We start from the raw sequence: 23,382 nt of genomic DNA, 5'->3' as shown, positions 1-23,382 counted from the left end.
TACCTGTTTCAGCTTCTTTGCGACTGAAACATCACATATGCCTTTGTTACCTCTCTATTTCACTGTTCCAATGTTCTTCTAGCTTCCTAGCCTCCAAAAGCTTGAACACATGAAAACTTTGCTGCCTGTTCAGTCAGCATATTCATCCCTCCACTCCTGGCCTGACAATGTTTCATTCTTAAAATCTTCACACTTGTTTTCGAATCTTTCCATGGTCTCACCTCTCCCCACATCTGTAACATTCTCCTGCCATGCAACCTTCAGAGAACTCTGCTTTCCTCTAATTCTGTGTTCTTCCGGATCCACATTTGCCATCACCCCAGCATTGGTAACAGTGCTTGCATTCGAGACTCTGGAATTTCTTCCCCAAGCCTTTCCAACTCTTCTTTAAGGATTTCTTTAAAAACTAATTTTAACCAAAATTTTGATAATTTGTTGCAACACCTCCTTGTATCACTCAGTGCTGAGCCACATTAAAGCAATATCATAAATGCAAATTAGTATTATTGGACAATTATAAAGAAAGAGTTAAAGAGGATTAACTGGACATTTCATTCAGAGTCAGCACAGGGACAATGGCCCTCCGTTCTACAATTCTCTGAAAATTTGATTTTTGAATAATTAAATAGAATTGCATTTATAATGCTTGGAATCATTAAGCTGACAAAACAACTTCATCTCTTCAAAGAACTGAAGTAAAATATTCAAATTCCGAATAAGAATACTTGGACACAAAACACAACAAATAATCAAATATCTAAGTATTCTTTATTTTATAAATGACTGCTCAATCTGTTGTAGTTAGACAGCTTTTTATTTGAAAAGATGGTGCTACCAGTCAAAATGTTTTCCACTAGGTCAAAATCTGCAAGACCTTCGGACAAAGCAGGGCAAAAAACACAAATTTATACCTGAATAAGGGAACACATAAGTCAGTCCACCAAGGTGCGGTGGAGGGGATGAAGAAGGGGTGGAACAACTATAATGTAATAATACATTTACAGATGCAATTTTCAGTTCAAGTGTGGATGGGTACTTATGAAGGGGGGGCAAAACGGCAAAATGTTATGGTGGGCAAATTTTTTTTTACGTAATGAGACATGATGTGAAAATGAATAAGTGATAATTTGTTTGGTAACATTCATAGGTCAGGAAACATAATTCTCATTTATGTGAATCAACAATTACTTACCCAACTCCATCCTGCGAGATGTCGGTAGTTCTTTTGTAACCATGGTAAAGTAGTTGAAAAGGCCCTTGTAAGCCCTAAGCAAGCTTGAACAGATATTATAATGGAAATTGTATGCATGTTGCATGCAGCTTTCTGGCACCACAAAATTGCTGCCCTGAAAATAAAACAAGTTTGGTGGCAATCAGTTGAGTTCACAAATTGTGCAACAGGAAAATGAAAAAAACTAAGGCCCACAGATAAGATAGCAAAGCCGTTAACTTTAAGTAAAATGTGTAGCTATGGTCAGAGATGGGGTGGCATGGTGGCTGAGTGGTTAGCACTGCTGCCTCATAGCACAAGAGACCTGGATTCGGTTCCTGTCTCAGGTGACTGTGTGGAGTTTGCATATTCTCCCAGTGTCTGCATGGAGTTCCTCTGGATGCTCTGGTTTCTTCCCATACTCACAAAAGATGTGCAGGTCAGGTGAACTGGCCATGCTCACTTGCAGGTGCATTAGTCAGAGGGAAATGGGTCAGGGTGGGATACTCTTCGGAGGGTCGGAGTGGACTGGTTGGGCCAAATGGCCTGTTTCCACACCCTGGGTAAGCTAATTTGAACAGGTGAGTGGCCAAGATGGCTCCCAACCTAAATTCCATAATAAACTAATAAACTGAAATTCAACAATGAAAATCTTCTATTTGTACAACTTCTTACTTTGGTGTTAATTGACAAAGGGTTTTTACAAAGACGTTAAGGACAAAAGAGTAACTAGGGAGAAAATAGGGCCCCTCAAAGATCAGCTAGGCAAAAACAATGACTGCAGATGCTGGAAACCAGATTCTGGATTAGTGGTGCTGGGAAAGCACAGCAGTTCAGGCAGCATCTGAGGAGCAATAAAATTGATGTTTCGGGCAAAAGCCCTTCATTAGGTATTTTGCATCAGTATTGACTGTGGAAAAGGATATGGAAGATATAGACTGTAGGGAAATAGAGGGTGACAGCTTGCAAAATGTCCAAATTACAGAGGAGGAAGTGCAGGATGTCTTGAAACGCATAAAGGTGGATAAATCCCCAGGACCTGATCAGGTGTACCCGAGAACTCTGTGGGAAGCTGGAGAAGTGATTGCTGGGCCTCTTGCTCAGATATTTGTATCATCGATAGTCACAAGTGAGGTGCCAGAAGACTGGAAGTTGGCTAACGTGGTGCCACTGTTTAAGAAGGGTGGTAAGGAAACGCCAGGGAATTATACACCAGTGAGCCTGACGTTGGTGGTGGGCATGTTGTTGGAGGGAATCCTGAGGGACAGGATGTTCATTTATTTGGAAAGGCAAGGACTGATTTGGGATAGCCAACATGGCTGTGTGCGTGGGAAGTCATGTCTCACAAACTTGATTGAGTTTTTTGAGGAAGTAACAAAGAGGATTGATGAGGGCAGAGCGGTAGATGTGATCTATATTGACTTCAGTAAGGTGTTCGACAAGATTCCTCATGGGATCTGATTAGCAAGGTTAGATCTCACGGAATACAGGGAGAACTAGCCATTTGGATACAGAACTGGCTCAAAGGTAGAAGACAGAGGGTGGTGGTGGAGGGTTGTTTTTCTGACTGGAGGCCTGTGACCAGTGGAGTGCCACAAAGATTGGTGCTGGATCCTCTACTTTTTGTCATTTACATAAATGATTTGGATGCGAGCATAACAGGTACAGTTAGTAAGTTTGCAGATGACACTAAAATTGGAGGTGTAGTGGACAGAGAAGAGGGTTACCTCAGGTTACAACAGGATCTGGACCAGATGGGCCAATGGGCAGAGAAGTGGCAGATGGAGTTTAATTCAGATAAATGCGAGATGCTGCATTTTGGGAAAGCAAATCTTAGCAAAGCAGACTTATACACTTAATGCTAAGGTCCTCGGGAGTGTTGCTGAACAAAGAGACCTTGAAGTGCAGGATCATAGCTCCTTGAAAGTGGAATCGCAGGTAGATAGGTTAGCGAAGAAGGTGTTTGGTATGCTTTGTTTTATTGGTCAGAGTATTGAGTACAGGAGTACAGGCCACTGTTGGAATATTGTGTGCAATTCTGGTCTCCTTCCTATCGGAAAGATGTTGTGAAACTTGAAATGGTTCAGAAAAGATTTACAAGAACCTCCAGGGTTGGAGGATCTGAGCTATAGGGAGAGGCTGAACAGGCTGGGGTTGTTTTCCCTGGAGCGTCGGAGACTGAAGGGTGACCTTATAGAGTTACAAAATTATGAGGGGCATGGATAGAGTAAATAGACAAAGTCTTTTCCCTGGGGTCGGGGAGTCCAGAACTAGAGGGCATAGGTTTAGGGTGACAGAAGAAAGATATAAAAGAGACCTAATGGGCAACTTTTTCACACAGAGGCTGGTATGTGTATGGAATGAGCTGCCAGAGAAAGTGGCGGAGGCTGGTACAATTGTAACATTTAAGAGGCATTTGGATGGGTATATGAATAGGAAGGGTTTGGAGGGATATGGGCCGGGTGCTGGTAGGTGGGACTAGATTGGGTTGGGATATCTGGTCGGCATGGATGGGTTGGACCGAAGTGTCTGTTTCCATGCTGTACATCCCTATGACTCTATAACACCTATAAATATATTTCCTTTATTCTTTTCTTTTTCAACAAAAATAATGCTCTGCACTGTTGATCTTTTCCAAGAGTGATATTTCAAATGGCGGATTTCACTTCCTCAGTTGCAGTCTTCCTCACAGTTAGTCTGGCCCCATTACATTTATTTTGATGATGTTTTAAAGTTAAAAATCTGTAATGTATCTAAGCAGAAGATGCCCCTCTATCAAATTAGGCAAGATCCATGACTCTCATGTGGTAAGCTTATGCCCTTATCTTGTTAGCCAAAGGTGTAAACTACCTTCTTATTCTCCAAATTTAATATATTATTGTCAACCTTCTCTCATTTAATTCCACCAGATGCATCTTACCCTCCCCTCCCTGCTTTTTGAAGAACTATTCCCTATAAATACTGGTTTATTCCTGGATATTCAACCACGACTTGCCACTTTTCAGTGAAAACTCAGGAAATGTAAAATTTGTCCATTCACCAACTCTCACATGATGCTCAAGGTCTCAATCTAGGGCAGCAATTTATACTTATTCGCTCCAAGTATACTCCATCCATGGCTCATCATGCAGTCTTCTCTATAGTTACTTGAACTGTTGAACACTTCTATACAATCCAAGGGTAGACTTCAATTACTGCTTCAATTCCCCATTCTGCTCCGCGTGGCCTTCTGCACTTTTGAATGAACTTCAATACAACTTTGAGGAATTTGTGGGTAAGTGTCAGGGCAAACATTAGCATAAGTGCTCAAAGTTAGGACATGCACGCGTGTTTGAGAGATGGACTCAGGTCTGCCAACTCACAGAAGAAATTAGGCAGGATCAGGGACTCTCCCACACTCCCACCCACCTACTCGCTATAGCTCTTCCAAATTAAAGAAGACATGACACGGCAATTTTTTTTTTTTACATAGAGGGTGCTTTGCATGTGAAACGAATTTCCTGAGGTGGTGGTGGATGCGAGTACTATTACATTGTTGAAAAGACATTTGGATGGATACATGAATAGAAAAGGTTTGGAGAGATATGGGTCACGAACAGGCAGGTGGGACCAGTTTAGTTTGGGATAATGTTTGGTGTGGATTGGTTGGACCAAAGGGTCTGTTTCATGACTCTATACGTACAAGATGTCAGTATTTGAGGAATTCGACAGCAGGCTGCCACAGTGATTAGCACCGCTACCTTTCAGCGCCAGGGACCTGGGCTTGATTCCAGCCTTGGGTGACTGTCTGTGTGGAGCTTTCACATTCTCTCTGTGACTGCATGGGTTTCATCCAAGTGCTTCGGTTTCCTGCCATAATCCAGAGATGTGCAGGTTAAGTGGATTAGCCACGGTAAATGCAGGGTTATGGGGATAAGGTGCGGTGGTGTATGTCTGGATGGGATGCTGTTCAGAGGGTCAGTGAAGACTCGTTGGGCCAAATGGAATCGTTCTGCAGTGCAGGGATTCTATGACCATCTGACTGCAATTGTGAATAAGAATGCACGAGTGTTGGGTTCAGAGCACAAAAGCAAAAAGGTAGGTTGGGCCAAAGACTGATTTTGTGCTGCAGATTCTATGTAAATAAAAGAAACCAACTAACTTGGGAACAAAACAGGAATAAAAGAAACTAGAATCTTTTAGTTTTAAAAAGGGATGTGTATTCTATTATGCAATTCAAATATTGAATGTGTGCAGACAAGTTCTGTCTTATTGACTCAAAACTAAATCTTCACTTCTAACTTCAGTACACATGCTGCATTTAGCTTGGGACGATGCGAAGACAGAAGAATAGAAAATACCTCATTTGTTTTGTTCACATGTAGAACATCAGCATTGCAGCTGGCCACCATTTATTGCCCAACACTAGTTGCCACTGAAAAAGTGGTAGGGAGCTGCCTTCTTGAACCAGTGCAGTCCATGCACAATGTGCTTGGTGAGGTAATTCCAGGATTCTGATCCAGTGACAGTGAAAGTCAAGGTGGTGAGTGGCTTGGAGGGGAATTTGCAGGTGGTGGTGTTCTCATGTATCTTTTGCCCTTGTCCTTTTTGAGAGAAGTGGTTATGAGTTTGGAAGATCCAAGAATCTTTGGTTAATCTCTGCAGTGCATCTTGCAGATAGTACACAGTGCTGCTGCTGAGTGGAGGAGGTGGTGTAATAGTTGAGAGTGTGGTATCATTCACGTGGGCTTTGTCCTGGATGGACTCAAGCTTCCTGAGTGTTGTTGGAGTTACACCCATCCAGATAAGTGGGGAGTATTCCATCACACTCATGACTATTAGGCAAGGTCCATGACTCCCATGTGGAAACTGCAGGGAGGGAGCCATGGTTTACTAAGGATGCTGAATCCCTTGTCAAGAGGAAGGCGGCTTATATTAGGATTAGACGTGATGGCTCAGTTAGGGCACTTGAGAGTTACAAGCTAGCCAGGAAAGACCTAAAGAAGAAAGGAGGGGATGTGACAAGTCATTGGCAGATAGGATCAAGGAAAACCAGAGAGCTTTCTATAGCTATATCAGGAATAAAAGAATGGTTAGATGAAGATTAGGGCCAATCAAGGATAGTAGTGGGAAGTTTTGCGTGGAGTCAGAGGAGATAGGAGAAGCACTAAATGAATATTTTTCATCAGTATTCACACTGGCAAAAGACAATGTTGTTAAGGAAAACACTGAGATACAGGCTACTTAACTAGACAGGATTTAGGTTCACAAGGAAGTGGTATTAGCAATTCTGAAAAGTGTGAAAATAGACAAGTCCCCTGAGCCGGATGGGATTTATCTTAAGATTCTCTGGGAAGCCAGGGAAGAAATTGCAGAGCCTTTGGTTTTGATCTTTATGATTAGATTCCCTACAGTGTGGAAACAGGCCCTTCGGCCCACCAAGCCCACACTGACCCTCCGAAGAGCAACCCACCCAGACCCATTCCCCTATACCTAACACTATGGGCAATTTAGCGTGGCCAATTCACCTAATCTGCACATCTTTAGACTGTGGGACGAAACCAGAGCACCCGGAGGAAACCCACGCAGACACGGGGAGAACGTGCAAACTCCACACAGACAGTTGGCCAAGGCTGGAATTGAACCCGGGTCCCTGGCACTGTGAGGCAGCAGTGCTAACCACTGAGCCACCGTGCCGCCCTTATGTTGTCATGGTCTACAGTAATAGTGCCAGAATAATGGAGGATACTAAATGTCGTCCCCTGTTCAAGAAGGGGAGTAGAGACAACCTGGTAATTATAGAGCAGACAGCCTTATTTCAGTTGTGGGTGAAGTATTGGAAAAGGTTATAAGAGATAGGATCTATAAGCATCTAGAGAGGAATAAGTTGATTAGGGATAGTTAACATTGTTTTGTGAAGGGTAGGTTGTGACTCACAAACTTTATTGAGTTCTTGGGGATGGTGACCAAACAGGTGGATGAGGGTAAAGTGGTTGATGTGGTGTATATGGATTCCAGTAAGGAGTTTGATAATGTTTGCCACGGTAGGCTATTGCACAAAATACAGAGGCATGGGATTCAGGGTGATTTCGCAGTTTGGATCAGAAATTGGCTAGCTGAAAGAAGACAGAGGGTGATGGTTGATGGGAAATGTTCCTCCTGGAGTTCAGTTCTTAGCAGTATACTGCAAGCATCTGTTTTGGGTTCACTGCTGTTTGTCATTTTCATAAATGACCTGGATGAGGGCATTGAAGGATGGGATAGTAAATTTGCAGATGACACTAAGTTCAGTGGAATTGTGGACAGTGCTGAAGGATCTTGCAGGTTACAGAGAGACAGATAAGCTACAGAACTGGGCTGAGAGGTGGCAAATGGAGTTTAATGTGGAAAAGTGTGAGGTGATTCACTTCAATTTACTTAGTTGAGACATATAAGATAATCAGAGGGTTAGATAGGGTGGACAGTGACAGCCTTTTTCCTCAGTTGGTGATGGCTAGCACGAGGGGACATAGCTTTAAATTGAGGAGTGATAGATATCGGACAAATGTCGGAGGTAATTTCTTTACTCAGAGTAGTAAGGGTGTCGAATGCCCTCCCTGCAACAGTAGTAGACTTGCCAACTTTAAGGGCATTTAAATGGTCATTGGATAGACATATGTATGAAAATGGAATAATGTAGGATAGTTAGGCTTCAGTTTGGTTCCACAGGTCAGCGTAACATTGAGGGCCTGTGCTGTAATGTTCTATGTTCAAACCTTTACTATTCATGTCTTTTAAACATTGCAATTGTACCCATATCCACCACTACCTCAGGAAGTTCATTCCACTAGAATGAACTGCCAGAGGAAGTGGTGGAGGTTGGTACAACTTCAACATTTAAAAGACATCTGGAGAGGTATGTGAACAGGAAGGGTTTGGAGGGATATGGGCCAAATGCTGGCAAATAGAACTAGATTAGATTACATATCTGGTTGGCGTGGACGAGTTGGACTGAAGGATGTTTCCGTGCTGTACAACTCTATGACACATGCGAACCACCCTTTTTTTAAAATCTCTCTCCTCACATTTTAAAAATATGCCGAAGTATTGAAATCCCTGAACTTAGGGAAAAGACAACTACTATTAACTCTACCTAAACCTCTCATTACTTTTAAAAATTCTATAAAGTTCCTCTCAACCTCCTACATTTCCTTGCAGTCACTGTATTTATCTGGTGTGTCGGCTTGAGTTTCTAGTCAATAATAGTGCTGAGTGTGTTGATAGCAGGGTGTGTGTGTGTGCGCACAAGAGCATGGAATTGAGAAAGCGGGTGTGTCGGGGAAGGGATGCTTGGATACATTGTCTCCAGTTTGAGATGGTCATTGCCTGGATGTGGAACCAATGTTATTTGCCACCTGTCAGCCCAAGCCTGGATACTGTCCAGATCTTGTTGCATATGACCATGGACTGCTTCAATATCTGAGGAGTTTCAAATGGTCTTGAACATTGTGCAATTATCAGTGAACATCCCCACTCTGTCTTTATGACAGAGAGAAGGTCATTGATGAAACAGCTAAGACAGCTGGGCCTTGGACACAACGATGAGGTACTCCAGCAAAGATATTCTAGCGTGAGATGACTGCCCACCAACAACCACAACTATTGTTCTATGTTCCAGAAATGACACCAACCAGCCATCAGTTTGCCCCGATTCCCATTAATTCCAGAATTGCTTAGGTTCCTTGTTGCCATACTTTCAAATGCAGCCTTGGTGTCAAAGGCTGTCACTCACCTCACCTCTGGAACTTAGCTCTTTTGTCATTTTGAACCACGGTTGTAATGAGGTCAGGAGCTGAGTGACACTGGTGGAACCTAAGTTGGGCATCAGTGATCGGACTTTTGCTGAGAAGTGGCCACTTGACAACGCTTTTGATGACACTGTCCATCAATTTACAGATGATTGAGAGTAGACTGATGAGGTGTTAATTGGTCAGTTTGGATTTGTCCTATTTTGTGTGTACAGGACATATTTGGGCAATTTTCCACATTATTGGGTAAATGCCAGCATACTGTAACTGTACTGGAATAGTTTGGCTAGGGGAGCAGCAAGTTCAGGAGTCTTCAGTACTATGTATGGAATGTTGTCAGGGACCATAGACTTTGCAGCATCTAGTGCCTCCAAACATTCCTTGTATCACGCTGAGTGAATCAAATTGGCTGAAGTCTGGGGATCACTGCAGGAGACCAAGATGGATCATCCACTTGGCATTTCTGGCTGAAAATTGCTGCATATGCTTCAGCCTTATCGTTTGCTGACACGCTAGGCTCTTCCATCATTGAGGAGCTTTGCTCATTATAATCACTTAACATATGCATATTATTATTATTGAAGTCTGTAAGCAAACCATCAACTTCAAAAACATTAAAGTCTTCAGTACTAGGCCTGTCAAAAACTGGTCTTTTGAGGCTGCTTATTTATAATTGTTTTAAGTCATTTCTTTCTCCACTGTCATGTCTCTCAATCTGTTTCTTTTGATCATCTTGCTCTTTGTTTCTTATAACATACAAGCCAACTCAGATTCAAATTTAAAAATTCGATTTCAATTATAATTGTTCTGATGTCTCGTATGATGAAAACCAGTGAAAGTCATGGTGACACCACATCCTCTTCCCATGATACCTTTCTCGACCAACACAGGAGAAGTAATACCGATATTTTTGCCTCCTCTCTCTTCACTCTCCAAGATGCTAAACATTCCCTCACAGCAGAGTAATAACGTATGCATATTTCTTTCAATCTAGTCCACCACAATAGCTGCTCACAATTTTATCATCTCTACACTAGGGAGGCCAAACACAGAATGTATGACCACTTTGAACTATATCTCTGATCAGTCTGTAAATATGATGAAATGGAGGTCGATACCACTCTGATAACTAAAATCGAAACACTCAGAGGCTCGCCTTGCCATTTGTTTAAAAAAAATGTGAAAAGTGGTCTCACCTATCTCTCACCCCCCCCCGATCTGTTATAAAGCAGTGGTTAAATGAAATGAAATCCTTAATTACGACAGTGAACAAATTAATAGTACTACTAATAAAACCAAACAATTCCCCTTTTACTACTAATTATTCCCCAATAAAACAAAATCATAATGGCATGCTATTTCAATAAATATAAGTCCCACTTATATAACAAAATAATAGAATTTAGACTCTCGAAATTACAACTAGTATTCATCTTTCGGAATGACGATTGATCTTCTTTCAGGAAAGCATTCCTCCTTAAAATTCTTGCGTCAGTTCTTGTGTCAGGAATGCTCTCTGTAATTTCTGCTGTCTGGAATATTAGCTAAGACTACTGCAGTACCTCTATTAATATGATGGTCCTTTCTCTGAGAGCTAAAAGTTGTTCACTCTTCTGATGCCAGTTGGCGCTCATCAATTATCCAAATGACCACCTCTTTTATACCCTTGATGATCGATTAATTTCTTACAAACAGATAGGTTGTCAAAACCATCAGATTTAAAATTAATTAGTTTTTAGATTAGATTAGATTCCCTACAGTGTGGAAACAGGCCCTTCAGCCCAACCAGTCCACACCGACCTTCCGAAGAGTAACCCACCCAGATGACTAATGCACCTAACACTACGGACAATTTAGCATGGCCAATTCACCCGACCTGCACATATTTGGACTGTGGGAGGAAACTAGAGCACCCAGAGGAAACCCATGCAGAATGTGCAAACTCCACACGGACAGTCATCCGAGGCTGGAATCGAACCTGGGACCCTGGTACTGTGAGGCAACAGCGCTAACCACTGAGCCACTGTGCCGCCCAATACCTAAGGGCTTGATTTAAATTGATTGGCTAAATTTAAAAAGACTTACCTTGTAAAATTGCTGTTGGTCAGACAGCCATTTTAACTCTAAGCATCGAAAAAAACACAATCTTTTAAAGGGATCATGCAATGCTTTCTCCTAATTTACAATTTTACACGCACCAATTCGCAACAATAATCAAGTTTCTAACTTGTCATTTGATTTTCCACCTTGCTCTCACTCTCAACATTTCTGTCCTCAGACTACTGTACTGTTCCAGTGAAACTCAATGCAAGTTTGAAGTAAGTACTCTACAGCCTTCTGGACTCAATACTGAGTTCAAACAGGAAATTCTGTTCTCCCATTTTAGTTTATGTTTCTTTGTATTTCTTTCACCTCTAATCTTGCTTTCAGTCATAGGCACATCTTGTTTCCCCTTCCTTTGAGACTTGGAAAATTAACTCTTTTGTCTTTTAATCTCTCCTGTATTCTATCCTATCAAAAACCCTCCTTTTATTATTGTCCCACCCACTTTCCAAGTTCTGATCTAAGGTCACAGACTTGAAAGATTAAATCTATTTTTTTCAGCAGAGACCACCAAACAGTTAGAATTCCGATTTCAGGTTTCTAGTATCCACAGTATTCTGATCTTAGAAATATGACTAATTAATGATGAAATAGTAGGAGAAAGTGAGGACTGCAGATGCTGGAGATCAGAGCTTAAAAATGTGTTGCTGGAAAAGTGCAGCAGGTCAGGCAGCATCCAAGGAGCAGGAGAATCGACGTTTCGGGCATAAGCCCTTCTTCAGGAATGAGGAGGGTGTGCCAAGCAGGCTAAGGTGAAAGGTAGGGAGGAGGGACTTGGGGGAGGGGCGTTGGGAATACGATAGGTGGAAGGAGGTTAAGGTGAGGGTGATAGGCCAGAGAGGAGGTAGGGGCGGAGAGGTCGCGAAGAAGATTGCAGGTCAAGAAGGCGGTGCTGAGTCTGAGGGTTGGGACTGAGAAAAGGTGGGCCAAAATTAGAATGTTAGAAGCATTTTGTAAAGCACAGTTACAAAATAATTCTGTTCAACCCTTATGTGAGCACAAATTGGATTATGTTATCTTACATCAGGCGACAGCTGTTTTGTATAGTTACTGCCAAAAACCACACTCTCGAGGGAAGGAATGCTATAATCCTTGCTTTGGACTGGGGAATTCCTGTTTAACCAAGTGTTCTTCACAGGACGAGGAAAGCTAAATAGGAAACAAAATAAAATAAAATATCAACACAAGGTCCAACTGACAATCACCAAATTATCAATATGGGGAACAGATTTTGTTTCTTGTAACTTTTCTATAATAGCCTTAATACAATTTGGGTCCTTTGCAAACTTACTCTACAGCAGTACAATACATTTTGACAGTACAAAATAAATTTTCGTTTTCATTCATTCATGGGATGTGGGTGGCACTGGTTAAGGGTCTACTACACTGCTGTGCATGTGAAGTCACTCACAGGTCAGATCAGGTAGGGATGGAAGATTTCATTCATAAAGCAATATTAGCGAACCAGCTGAACAAAGAAAATTATAGCACTGAAACACACCCTTTGGCCCTCCGTTGATCCAGATCCTCTATCTAGACCTGCTCCCTATTTTCTAAGGATCTGTATCCCTCTGCTCTCTGCCCATTCATGTATCTGTCTAGATACATCTGAAATGCTATTGTGCCTGCTTCTACCACCTCTGCTGGCAACGCATTCCAGACACCCACCACCCTCTGCGTAAAGAACTTTCCACGCATATCTCCCTTCAACTTTTCCACTCTCACCTTGAACACGTGATCCCTACTAATTGAGGCCCCCAGTCTGGGAAAAACCTCCTTGCTACCCACCCTGTCTATACCTCTCATGATTTTGTAGACCTCAATCATTCACCCCCCCAACCTCCGTCTTTCAAATGAAAATAATCCTAATCTACTCAACCTCTCTTCATAGCTAGCATCCTCCATACCAGGCAACATCCTCGCGAACCTCCTCTGCACCCTCTCCAAAGATGGGTTTTGATGACAATGATCTGTGGTTACATTGTTACCATTACACTAGCTTTTTATTTCCTTCAAGAATTCAAATTGCATCCATCTATCATGGTTGTATCTGAATTCATACCCTTAGCCTGTATTTCTGGATTACTGGTCCAGTGACAAGACCACAACACAACCACCTTAATACTTGTTAACATTTTAATTTCTCACAACAGATATTCTGCAGGTTTCTCATTCAGAATGTATACCCAGTTTTATGCTGCTAAAGAAATCTGCATAAGTTCATTTTATCAGTTACCCTTAGAACCAAGATGGAGGACGCATAAACTGTAAGAGTGTAGAGCAGATACTCAATTCAAACTACAGATTAAACGAGAGATGGAACACTTTAGGCGTATACGCTCTGGAATTTAGAAGCATGAGGGGAGATCAAATTGAGGTATTCATGATGATAAAAGGTATGGATAAAATAGACGTGGAGCAGATGCTTTTTAGGATGGGAAGTCATTGCCTTCGGATAAAGGGTAGCAAATTTAAAAGAGAGTGGAGGAAAAACTACTTCACCCAAGGGTTGTGAATCTGTGGAATTCGCTACCCCAAAACTCAGTGGATGCTGGGACAGTGGGTAAATTTAAGCAGGAGTTAGACAGATCTTTAATTGGTAATGGGTTGAGAGAAGGTAGAAACATCAGGGTGAGGAGCACACCAGCCATGATCGAATGGCGGCACAGACTCAGTGTGCTGGATGGCCTAATTCTGCTCCTATATCTTATTAAAAAGCCTTTGCTTCAAATGAATTGTCACTGTGGGATAAGTGATGGTGAGGAAAAGCCATAAAATACAGGTGAAGCAGTTGTGAAAAAAGGCCACTATAAAATAGGGAAAAAACTGAAAAAACTATTTTTAATTATTTTAAATATGAAAAGCTATATCAGAGGATTTGAAAAATCACAATGAATTTTTTTTATAACTTAAGTTTAAGTATATAATTTATTATAAAGGTCAGTGTTTAATTAATCACGGAGGTGACAAAATTGAAACTGACAAGAAGATTTTGATACAAATGATGGAAAAACAAATGTCCTACCCTGTACCCTGAGACTGTGACCCCTGATTTATCACTGAATTGATATTCAGGCATACATAAGTAATAGGAGAAAGTGAGGATTGCAGATGCTGGAGACCAGAGTTGAAAAATGTGGTGCTGGAAAAACACAGCAGGCCCAGCAGCATCCGAGGAGCAGGAGAATCGACGTTTCGGGCATAAGCCCTTCTTTAGGAATGAGGGCTTATGCCTGAAACGTCGATTCTCCTGCTCCTCGGATGCTGCCTGGCCTGCTGTGTTTTTCCAGCACCACATTTTTCATACATAAGTAATATTTAAGTAAATGAAATAAAGGAATAATAAGCAAAAGCAAGGAACAGCATAAAGATCATGAATCTGTGCAGTTTAAAAAAAGGTGCTCCCATTTTTAAAACATTTTATTCGTTTGATTAAAATTAAGGCAGAAAGGAATGGAGTACAGCAAAAGATTGTCTCCAGTATAGAATGAGATAAAAAGTTGAGGAGAGCACTGTGACTGCAAAATGCAGTCCAAGGGTACTTCAGTTCAAGTTGTTAAGCTGGATTCTTGGAAGCACAGGCATTGCAGAATATCAGAGGTCATTTATCCACACAGGAGTCAGTCACACCTCTCTGGCTAGGAAAGGAGGGTGTGATTGTAAGTCAGACAGACAAAGAAAAACTATTTCTATTAGTAATGCAGAAATGCTGGCAGACAGTTTTGAACAGGAGCCATATTGGACTTGAAACATTAAGTTTGTTTCAATCTCCACAGACACCATGCTGGCTTTCTTAGCAAGAGGATTTGAGTTCAGAGTAGGGATGTTTTCCTGCAGTTATACTGAGCCTTAGTGAGACCACATTTGGAGTATTGCGTGCAATTTTGGTCTCCCTACTTAAGGAAGGATATACTTATCATAGAAGGAGTGCAGTGAGCATTCACAAGCCATTACAAGGGATGGCAGGACTGTCCTGAAGAGAGATTAGTTTGACAGGATCTGTATTCACTATAGATGGAAATGTGTTGCTGGAAAAGCGCAGCAGGTCAGGCAGCATCCAGGGAACAGGAGAATCGACGTTTCGGGCATAAGCCCTTCTTCAGGAATGAGGAAAGTTGGTCCAGCAGGCTAAGATAAAAGATAGGGAGGAGGGACTTGGGGGAGGGGCGTCGGAAATGTGATAGGTGGAAAGAGGTCAAGGTGAGGGTGATAGGTCAGACTGGGGTGGGGGCGGAGAGGTCGGGAAGAAGATTGCAGGTTAGGAAGGCGGTGCTGAATTTGATGGATTTGACTGAGACAGGCTGGGGGGAGGGGAAATGAGGAAACTGGTGAAATCTGAGTTCATCCCTTGTGGTTGGAGGGTTCCTAGCCGGAAGATGAGGCGTTCTTCCTCCAACCGTCGTTTCGCTGTGGTCTGACGATGGAGGAGTCCAAAGACCTGCATATCCTTGGTGGAGTGGAAGGGGGAAGAATGAGGGGCATCGGATCAAAACATACAGGATTCTAATAGAGCTAGACAAAGTAGATGCAGGGAGAATGTTTCTCCTGGTTGGGGAGTTTAGGATATAGAATCAAGGGTCACGGTCCCAGGATAGGCTTTGTGATTTTCCACCAGGCCAATAAGTATTGGGTGTGAGGAGACTGTTATTTATGACAGATTGGAAAGCTACTTGAAAAAACTATGATGGTAGATACACAATACCAAACACTGAAATGACGAATTCATAAATTGTAACAAATACAGGTTCCTTCATAAAGGTTAAGGAATTAAAAACCCCATGAAAAAGATGCTTCAACTGTTGCTAACAAGAGGAATTAAAGATATCCAGACGGAAATGTAGGTTCATTGAGTATATTCAATAGATTTCTTGAAACTAAAACATCAAGGGACATGGGAACGATGTGAGAAAATAGTGTTGAAGGAGAAAATAAGGTATTATCTAGTTGGAACATGAAGCTGGGTGAAGTGGCTCAATGGCAAACTCCTGCCATTTTTTTCAAGCATTGCATTTAAGAAAGAGTCTAATAATGTTGCCAAAAGGTGTTAAAGGAGGTAGGAGAACACATTACGGATGCCCTAACCATAATCTTTCAAAGTTCCCTGAATTCAGGTGGCGTACCTCTGGATTGGAAATTTGCTCATGTCACTTTGTTCTTTAACAGGGGTGACAGAGGAAAACAAGAAAAATACAGACCAGTTAGCCTGATATTTGTGGTGGGGTTATTGTTGGACTTTATAATCAAGGATAGGGTAACTGGTCACTTAAAAAAAAATTAAGTTAATCAGAGAGAGAGAGAGAGAGAGACAGTATGCATTCATGAAAGGTAGGGCATGTCTGACAAATCTTAACTTTTTTTTAGATTCCATTCCCTACAGTGCGGAAACAGGTCCTTCAGCCCAACCAGTCCACACCGACTCTCCGAAGAGTAACCCACCCAGACCCATTTCCCTCTGACCAATGCACCTAGCACTAGAGGCAATTTAGCATGGCCAATTCACCTAACCTGCACATCTTTGGACTGTGGGAGGAAACCGGAGCACCCGGAGGAAACCCACGCAGACACGGGGAGAATGTGCAAACTCCACACAGAGAGTCACCCGAGGCTAGACTCGAACCTGGGACCCTGGTGTTGTGAGGCAGCAGTGGTAACCACTGAGCCATCATGCCGTTCTTTTTTTGCAAGAGCTAATAAAGGTGGTGTACAGAGGTAAGTCAATGGATGTTGTTTATATGGCCTTCCAGAAAGTTTTTGATGAAGTCCCACACAGACTGTTATCTATGGTGAAAACCCAGGGAATTGAGGGCAAATTATGGACATGGATAGGAAATTAGTTGAGTGGCAGGAAACAGAGTTGGAACAATGTACAAGTGCTCTAATTGGCAGGATGTGATTAATGGTGTACCGCAGGGATGTGAATTGATCTCAGTTAATCACAATATTCATTAATGACTTGAAAAAACATTATTTCCAAATTGTCCGATGACACAAAATCAGGCAACTCTGTCGATAATTGCAACAGGATATTGATAGATTAGGCAAAATTACAGACAATATTAGGTGAATGGGCAAAGCTGTGGCCGATGGATTTTAATATAAGCAAATGTGAGGTTCTCCACTTTGGACCAAGAAAGGATAGTTCAGGTTTTTTTTAAAGGCACAAAGTTTAATACAGTGATGTCCAATGACACTTTGGGGTTCAGGTGCAAAAAATTGTCAAGGCTGATAATGAAATGCTGGCATTCACATCTAAAGGGCTGGAGAATAAAGATGAAGACGTAATGCTGCAGTTATACAAAACCCTAGCTAGATCCCAATTAGAGTACTGTGAACAGATCTTAGGAAGGTCCTGGAGAGAATTCGACACAGGTTTAGAAGGTTGATACCTGAACTTCAGGAGTTAAGTTATGAGAAGAGATTAGACAAATTGGGCCTTTATTCACTAGAATTTAGAAGGTTAGCGAGTGATCTAATTGAGGTTTTCTGGATATTAACCACAGACAGACAGGGTACGTAAAGATAAACTGTTTTCATTGGTTGAAAATTCTAGAAGCGGGGGCGAAGTCTCAGAATTAGGACCAGACCATTCAGGAGATGTTAGAAAGCACTTGTATACGGAAAGAGCTGTGAAGATTTGGAACTCTCTCTTCCTCAAAAGGCAGTTGATGCTAATTCAATTGTTAAATCTGAAATAGACAATTATTTTATGAAACAAAGGTATCAGGGGATATGGGCCCAAGGCAGGAATATGGAGTTAGGCCACAGATCAGCAATTATCTTATTGAATGACAGAGCAAACTCAAGGAGCTAAATGGTCTGCTCCTGTTCCTATATTCCTATGAATACAGGTTAGCAAGAAATATTATTAAAATGGACAGCTTCTACAGGTATATAACAAATAGCTAAAGTCCCTATCCAACATGGAACCAAAGGTTAGCTAACATTTTTACAGTCACATCAGATTCAGTGACAAGCTTTTTCTGAAAGTGAAACATTGTCCCTATCATCTGCTGAACTGCAGGTTCTTAAAACATTCTGCTTCTCGCTCTACAGATGTTGATGGAATACTGAGTTTCCCAAATCTTGTGTTGTTATTGTATCTCATACTTCCATCTCATACTATTTTACTTTAATTTATTACAATTTGTGTCATTCGAGTCACCGATATAGACCATAAATAGCTAGTCTTCCCATTAGTTATAGCCTGCCAATTAAAAAATTATGCATTTATCTCTATTCTGTTTTCAGTTCATTAACCAATTCATCCAAAAAAGTGCTATTACTCCCAATACTATAATTATTAATTTTAAGAGATCCTTGGGACACCTTATTGGATATTTTTGAAAGCCCTACATCTAGTGGTTTCTTCTTATCTACTCTATCTGGATTGCTCTGCAAATTAACTTGTGTTAACATACACACAAGCAAGCATTTACGAAAGCAAATTGCGCATTATGCTTTATTATAAAAACATTAGAACTTTACAAGGTAAAGAAGTCCCACATTCGCTGCTCACAATGTGGTTTCTTCCAATTGGGGAAACGAAGTGTAGACTAGGTCACCACTTACCAGAACACTTACGTTCTACCGGAAAAAATGATCCTGAGCTTCAATTGCCTGCAACTTCAACACACCACCCTGTTACCTGGTCATTATCGGTGTCTCATGCTTGCTGCAGTACTCCAGCAAAGCTCAGTATAAGCTGGAAGAACACCTAATTTTTCCACTTGGTGCCTTCAGAACTCAATATCAAGTTCAATAACTTTAGGGTTTGAACTCTCCTATGTCCCAGCTCCCACCCCCGCACACCAGGCCTTGGGATCACATAGCACACACAAGCCATTGTCAGCCACGAACAATCTCTATCAACAGCTATTCACCCTCCTAGCCAGATGGTTATCCACTCCTTTGTCTGTCCAACTGTTTTTCTCTCTCGTTGGGCTCTATCCCCACCTATTGTTTACTCTTTACTCCCTACCCCCCACCCCATCTTCTGCATTAAAAAACCCAATATTTTCCTAGCTACTATCAGTTCTAAGGAAGGTTCACTGGAGCCGAAACATTAACTCTGATTTCTCTTCACAGTTGCTACTAGACCTGATGAGCTATTCCAGCAAATTCTGTTTTTGTTAAGTCCTACTACATTTAGGTGCAGGATCTTGATGAGATCACATCTGAGCTTTTACTTGTACATAGGATGTAGACAATGCTGGCTAGGTCACCATTTATTGCCATTCACGAATTACCCTGGAGGAGCAGGTAATGAGCTGTGCAATGTTACAGACTTCAGAACTTTAATAGTTGTTCATGGACTGAATGAATCAACAAAAGATAATGTTACACATGCAAAAAAGCGGCATGTCTGGAATAAACTATTAAAGACAAGGACTAACTTGTGGTGGAACTGAAAGCAATTAGCAAAAGGAGTCGTCAAGGATGCATGAACAAAACTGCTTTAACACCTGCTTGATAACTGGACACTTTATTGCCACAAAGGACAAAGATTGCCCTGTTGAAGAATTTATGGAGATAATTACAGGAAAGCTGTGTCTTCGAACAGACAGTTAAGGCCAAATTTAAAAGGAACAAAGAAGCTACTTCTGTTCAGAAGGCAAGCTGCAAACATGCAGTAATTTGGATGGAAGAACTTATAAGAATTCAACAATAACCTGAAGGACAAAATCCGTATAAGAATTGAACATAAACTCCACCTTTAATAGAACTCTGGAGAACAACACTGCATAAGGATCGATCCCTGGACACTTTCAGAGACAGACCGTTGTTGGTGGAATCTGGCCAAGTTCCACCATTAATCGGGTAATAGCCAAGTTGGCTGTCAGGCTAAACTTGCTTAGTTGATGGGTCTTATTTTGGTTGCTACCTGCCATAAAGTTTAAATCATTGTTTCAAGACATGATTGTGTGTGAGATTTAGATTGGATTAGACTTGATTAGATTCCCTACAGTGTGGAAACAGGCCCTTCAGCCCAACATGTCTACACAGATCTCCAAAGAGTAACCCACCCAGACCCATTCCCCATCCCTACATTTACCCCTGACCAATGCACCTAACACTATGGGAAAGTTAGTATGGTCAATTCACCTGATCTGCATATCTTTGGATTGTGGGAGGAAACCGGAGCACCCGGAGGAAACCAACACAGACACAGGGAGAATGTGCAAACTCCACACAGTCACCCGAGGTGGGAATCAAACCCGGATCCTTGGTGCTGTGAGGCAGCAGTGCTAACCACTGAGATATCATGCTGAATTAAAGGTAGCCTGTGGTGATTACAGTTGCCTTCTTAATCGCTGAAGTCCTTGGGATATGAGTACATCAACAATGGTGTTAGGAAGTGAGTTTCATGATTTTGTCCTAGCCAGAATGAAAGAATGGAGATATAGTTCCAAGAGAGGATGGTAGGTGACTTGGAGGCAAACTTGCAGGCAGTGGTTTCCATGTGTCTGCTGACCTTGTCATTCTATGTTGTAAAAGTCATAGATTGGAAGGCACTTCAAAGGAACCTAGCTGCATAAACACTAAGAAATAAGTTAAGGAATAAAAAGAGTACAGTTCTATTGCTCAGTGTAGTTTTATCAACCAGTGGAAAGGATGCAGAGGAACAAATCCACAGGGAATTTACACAGAAATACCAATACCATACAGTAGTTAAAACGGGGGATTTCAATTACCCAAAAATAGAGTATGATAAAGGTAGTGTAAAAGGCAGCAAGACAAGTATGCATAGATTGTGTTCAGGTGAGTTTCCTACAGCACAATGTGTGCAATCCAACAAGGAAGGATGCACTGTTGGATTTGATCCTTGGAAATGAGGGTCAAGTAGATTAAGAGTCAGTGGGAGAACATTTTAAGAAAGCCATCAAGGTTCAGGACGGTGGTGGAGAATGATAATCCACAGAAATTGGATTATCTGTGGAGAGATAATGTTAATGGGGCAAAAACAGAGCTGGGCAGGATTGACTGGATTAACATTAACAAAAGATTGAAGGATAAACAGTAACTGAACAACTGGCAAAGAACAGACGATTCATGTATAGCCAAAATATATTCTCTAAAATGGGAAAGGTAGGAGAAATTAAGTCAAAGTCCCTTGGATGACAAAGGAGGTAGAAATTAACATGAGAAAGAAATAGCATGTTTATGACAAGTGTAAGGTAGAACATAATAATTGAGAAACAGGAGGAATATTGAAAATTCAGCGGAGAGGTGAAAAAGCAATAAGAAACACAAAGAGGAATTATGAGAAGAGACCAGCAGCTAACATAAAGGGGATCCCAAAGTCTTCTATAGCCACACAAACAGAAAAACAGTGGTTAAGAGGAGTAGGGCTGATTAGAAATTAAAAAGCAGGATTTACACATGGAGGCAGAGTTATAACAGAGGAACTAAATAATTATTTTGCAACTGTCTACAAAAGAAGTAGATACTGCCCGGGCCATGATGAAGATGATGATATTCCAGCACCAGAAGGGTTTAAAATTAATAAAAAATAAGTCTTGGATCAACTGCTGGTACTTAAAGATGACAAAGTACTGGGGCCAAATGAGATGCATTCAAGGATTTCAAACTGACGTGAGGGTAGAAATAGAGGGGGCCCTGGCCATAATCTTTCTGTGCCCCCTGGACTTAGGGGCTGTGCAGGTGGACTGGAGAATTGCCAACATTACAGCCTCATTGAAAGATGCTTGGAAGGATAATCCCAACAATTACAGACCAGTCATTTTAACTTGTGTGGTAGGGAAGCTTGTAGAAACAATTATTCAGAATTAGTAATCACATGGAAAAAGGTGGGTTGATTAGGAAGAATCAGCATTGATTCCTAAAAAAGAAATCATGTTTAACTAAATTGAGAGTTTTTTGAAGAGGTAATAAAAAGGCTCAATGAGGTCAACACTGTTATAGAGTCATAGAGATGTACAGCATGGAAATAGACCCTTCGGTCCAACCCGTCCATGCCGACCAGATATCCCAACCCAATCTAGTCCCACCTGCCAGCACCCAGCCCATATCCCTCCAAACCTTTCCTATTCATATACACATCCAAATGCCTCTCAAATGTTGCAATTGTACCAGCCTCCCACTTCCTCTGGCAGCTCATTCCATACACGTACCACCCCCTGTGTGAAAAGGTTGCCCCGGAGGTCTCTTTTATATCGTTCCCCTCTCACCCTAAACCTATGCCCTCTAGTTTGATCTCCCCAACCCCAGGGAAAAGACATTGCCTATTTACCCTATCCATGTCCCTCATAATTTTGTATACCTCTATAAGGTCACCCCTCAGCCTCCGAAGCTCCAGGGAAAATAGCCTCAGCCTCTTCCTATAGCTCAATTCCTCCAACCCTGTCAACATCCTTGTACATCTTTTCTGAACCCTTTCAAGTTTCACAACATCTTTCCGATAGGAAGGAGACCAGAATTGCATACAATATTCCAACAGTGGCCTAACCAATGACCTGTACAGTTGTAAGAGGACCTCCCAACTCCTGTACTCAGTACTCTGACCAATAAAGGAAAGCATACTAAACGCCTTTTTCACTATCCTATCCTCCTGCGACTCCACTTTCAAGGAGCTATGAACCTGCACTCCAGGGTCTCATTGTTCAGCAACACTCCCTAGGACCTTACAATTAAGTGTATAAGTCCTGCTAAGATTTGCTTTCCCAAAATGCAGCACCTCGCATTTATCTGAATTACACTCCATCTGCCACTTCTCAGCCCATTGGCCCATCTGGTCAAGATCCTGTTGTAATCTGAGGTAACCCTCTTCACTGTCCACTACACCTCCAATTTTGGTGTCATCTGAAAACTTATGAACTGTACCACTAATGCTCGCATCCAAATCATTTATGTAAATGACAAAAAGTAGAGGGCCCAGCACCGATCCTTGTGGCACTCCACTGGTCACAGGCCTCCAGTCAGAAAAACAACCCTCCACCACCACCCTCTTTCTTCTACCTTTGAGCCAGTTCTGTATCCAAATGGCTAATTCTGCCTGTATTCCATGATATCTAACCTTGCTAATCAGTCCCCCATGGGGAACCTTGTCGAACGCCTTACTGAAGGCCATATAGATCTCATCTACCGCTCTGCCCTCATCAATCCTCTTTGTTACTTCTTCAAAAAACTCAATCAAGTTTGTGAGACATGATTTCCCACGCACAAAGCCATGTTGACTCTCCCTAATCAGTCCTTGCCTTTCCAAATACATGTACATCCTGCCCCTCAGGATTCCCTCCAACAACTTGCCCACCACCGAGGTCAGGCTCACCAGTCTATAGTTCC

At 41.8% G+C, this 23,382-nt stretch overlaps 1 protein-coding gene across 6 annotated transcripts in view; it reads right to left on the bottom strand.

The window, feature by feature from the left end:
• The window catches only part of fam135a (family with sequence similarity 135 member A), a 310,864-nt gene that overhangs the window by 142,731 nt on the left and 144,751 nt on the right, over nucleotides 1–23,382 (bottom strand). For all 6 annotated transcript variants that reach the window (XM_043681729.1, XM_043681723.1, XM_043681738.1 and 3 more), the window contains 2 exons: nucleotides 12,102–12,228; nucleotides 1,193–1,346 (listed from right to left, as the gene is read on the bottom strand). In XM_043681729.1, the coding sequence (XP_043537664.1) occupies nucleotides 1,193–1,346; nucleotides 12,102–12,228 (281 nt within the window). The remainder of the gene's footprint in view (nucleotides 1–1,192; nucleotides 1,347–12,101; nucleotides 12,229–23,382) is intronic.

Source organism: Chiloscyllium plagiosum, chromosome 3, assembly GCF_004010195.1.
Source record: "Chiloscyllium plagiosum isolate BGI_BamShark_2017 chromosome 3, ASM401019v2, whole genome shotgun sequence".
In the NCBI taxonomy this organism is placed as follows: Eukaryota; Metazoa; Chordata; class Chondrichthyes; order Orectolobiformes; family Hemiscylliidae; genus Chiloscyllium; species Chiloscyllium plagiosum.
The sequence above is the reverse complement of the archived record's forward strand: the minus strand, read 5'-3'. Positions and strand labels throughout refer to the sequence as shown.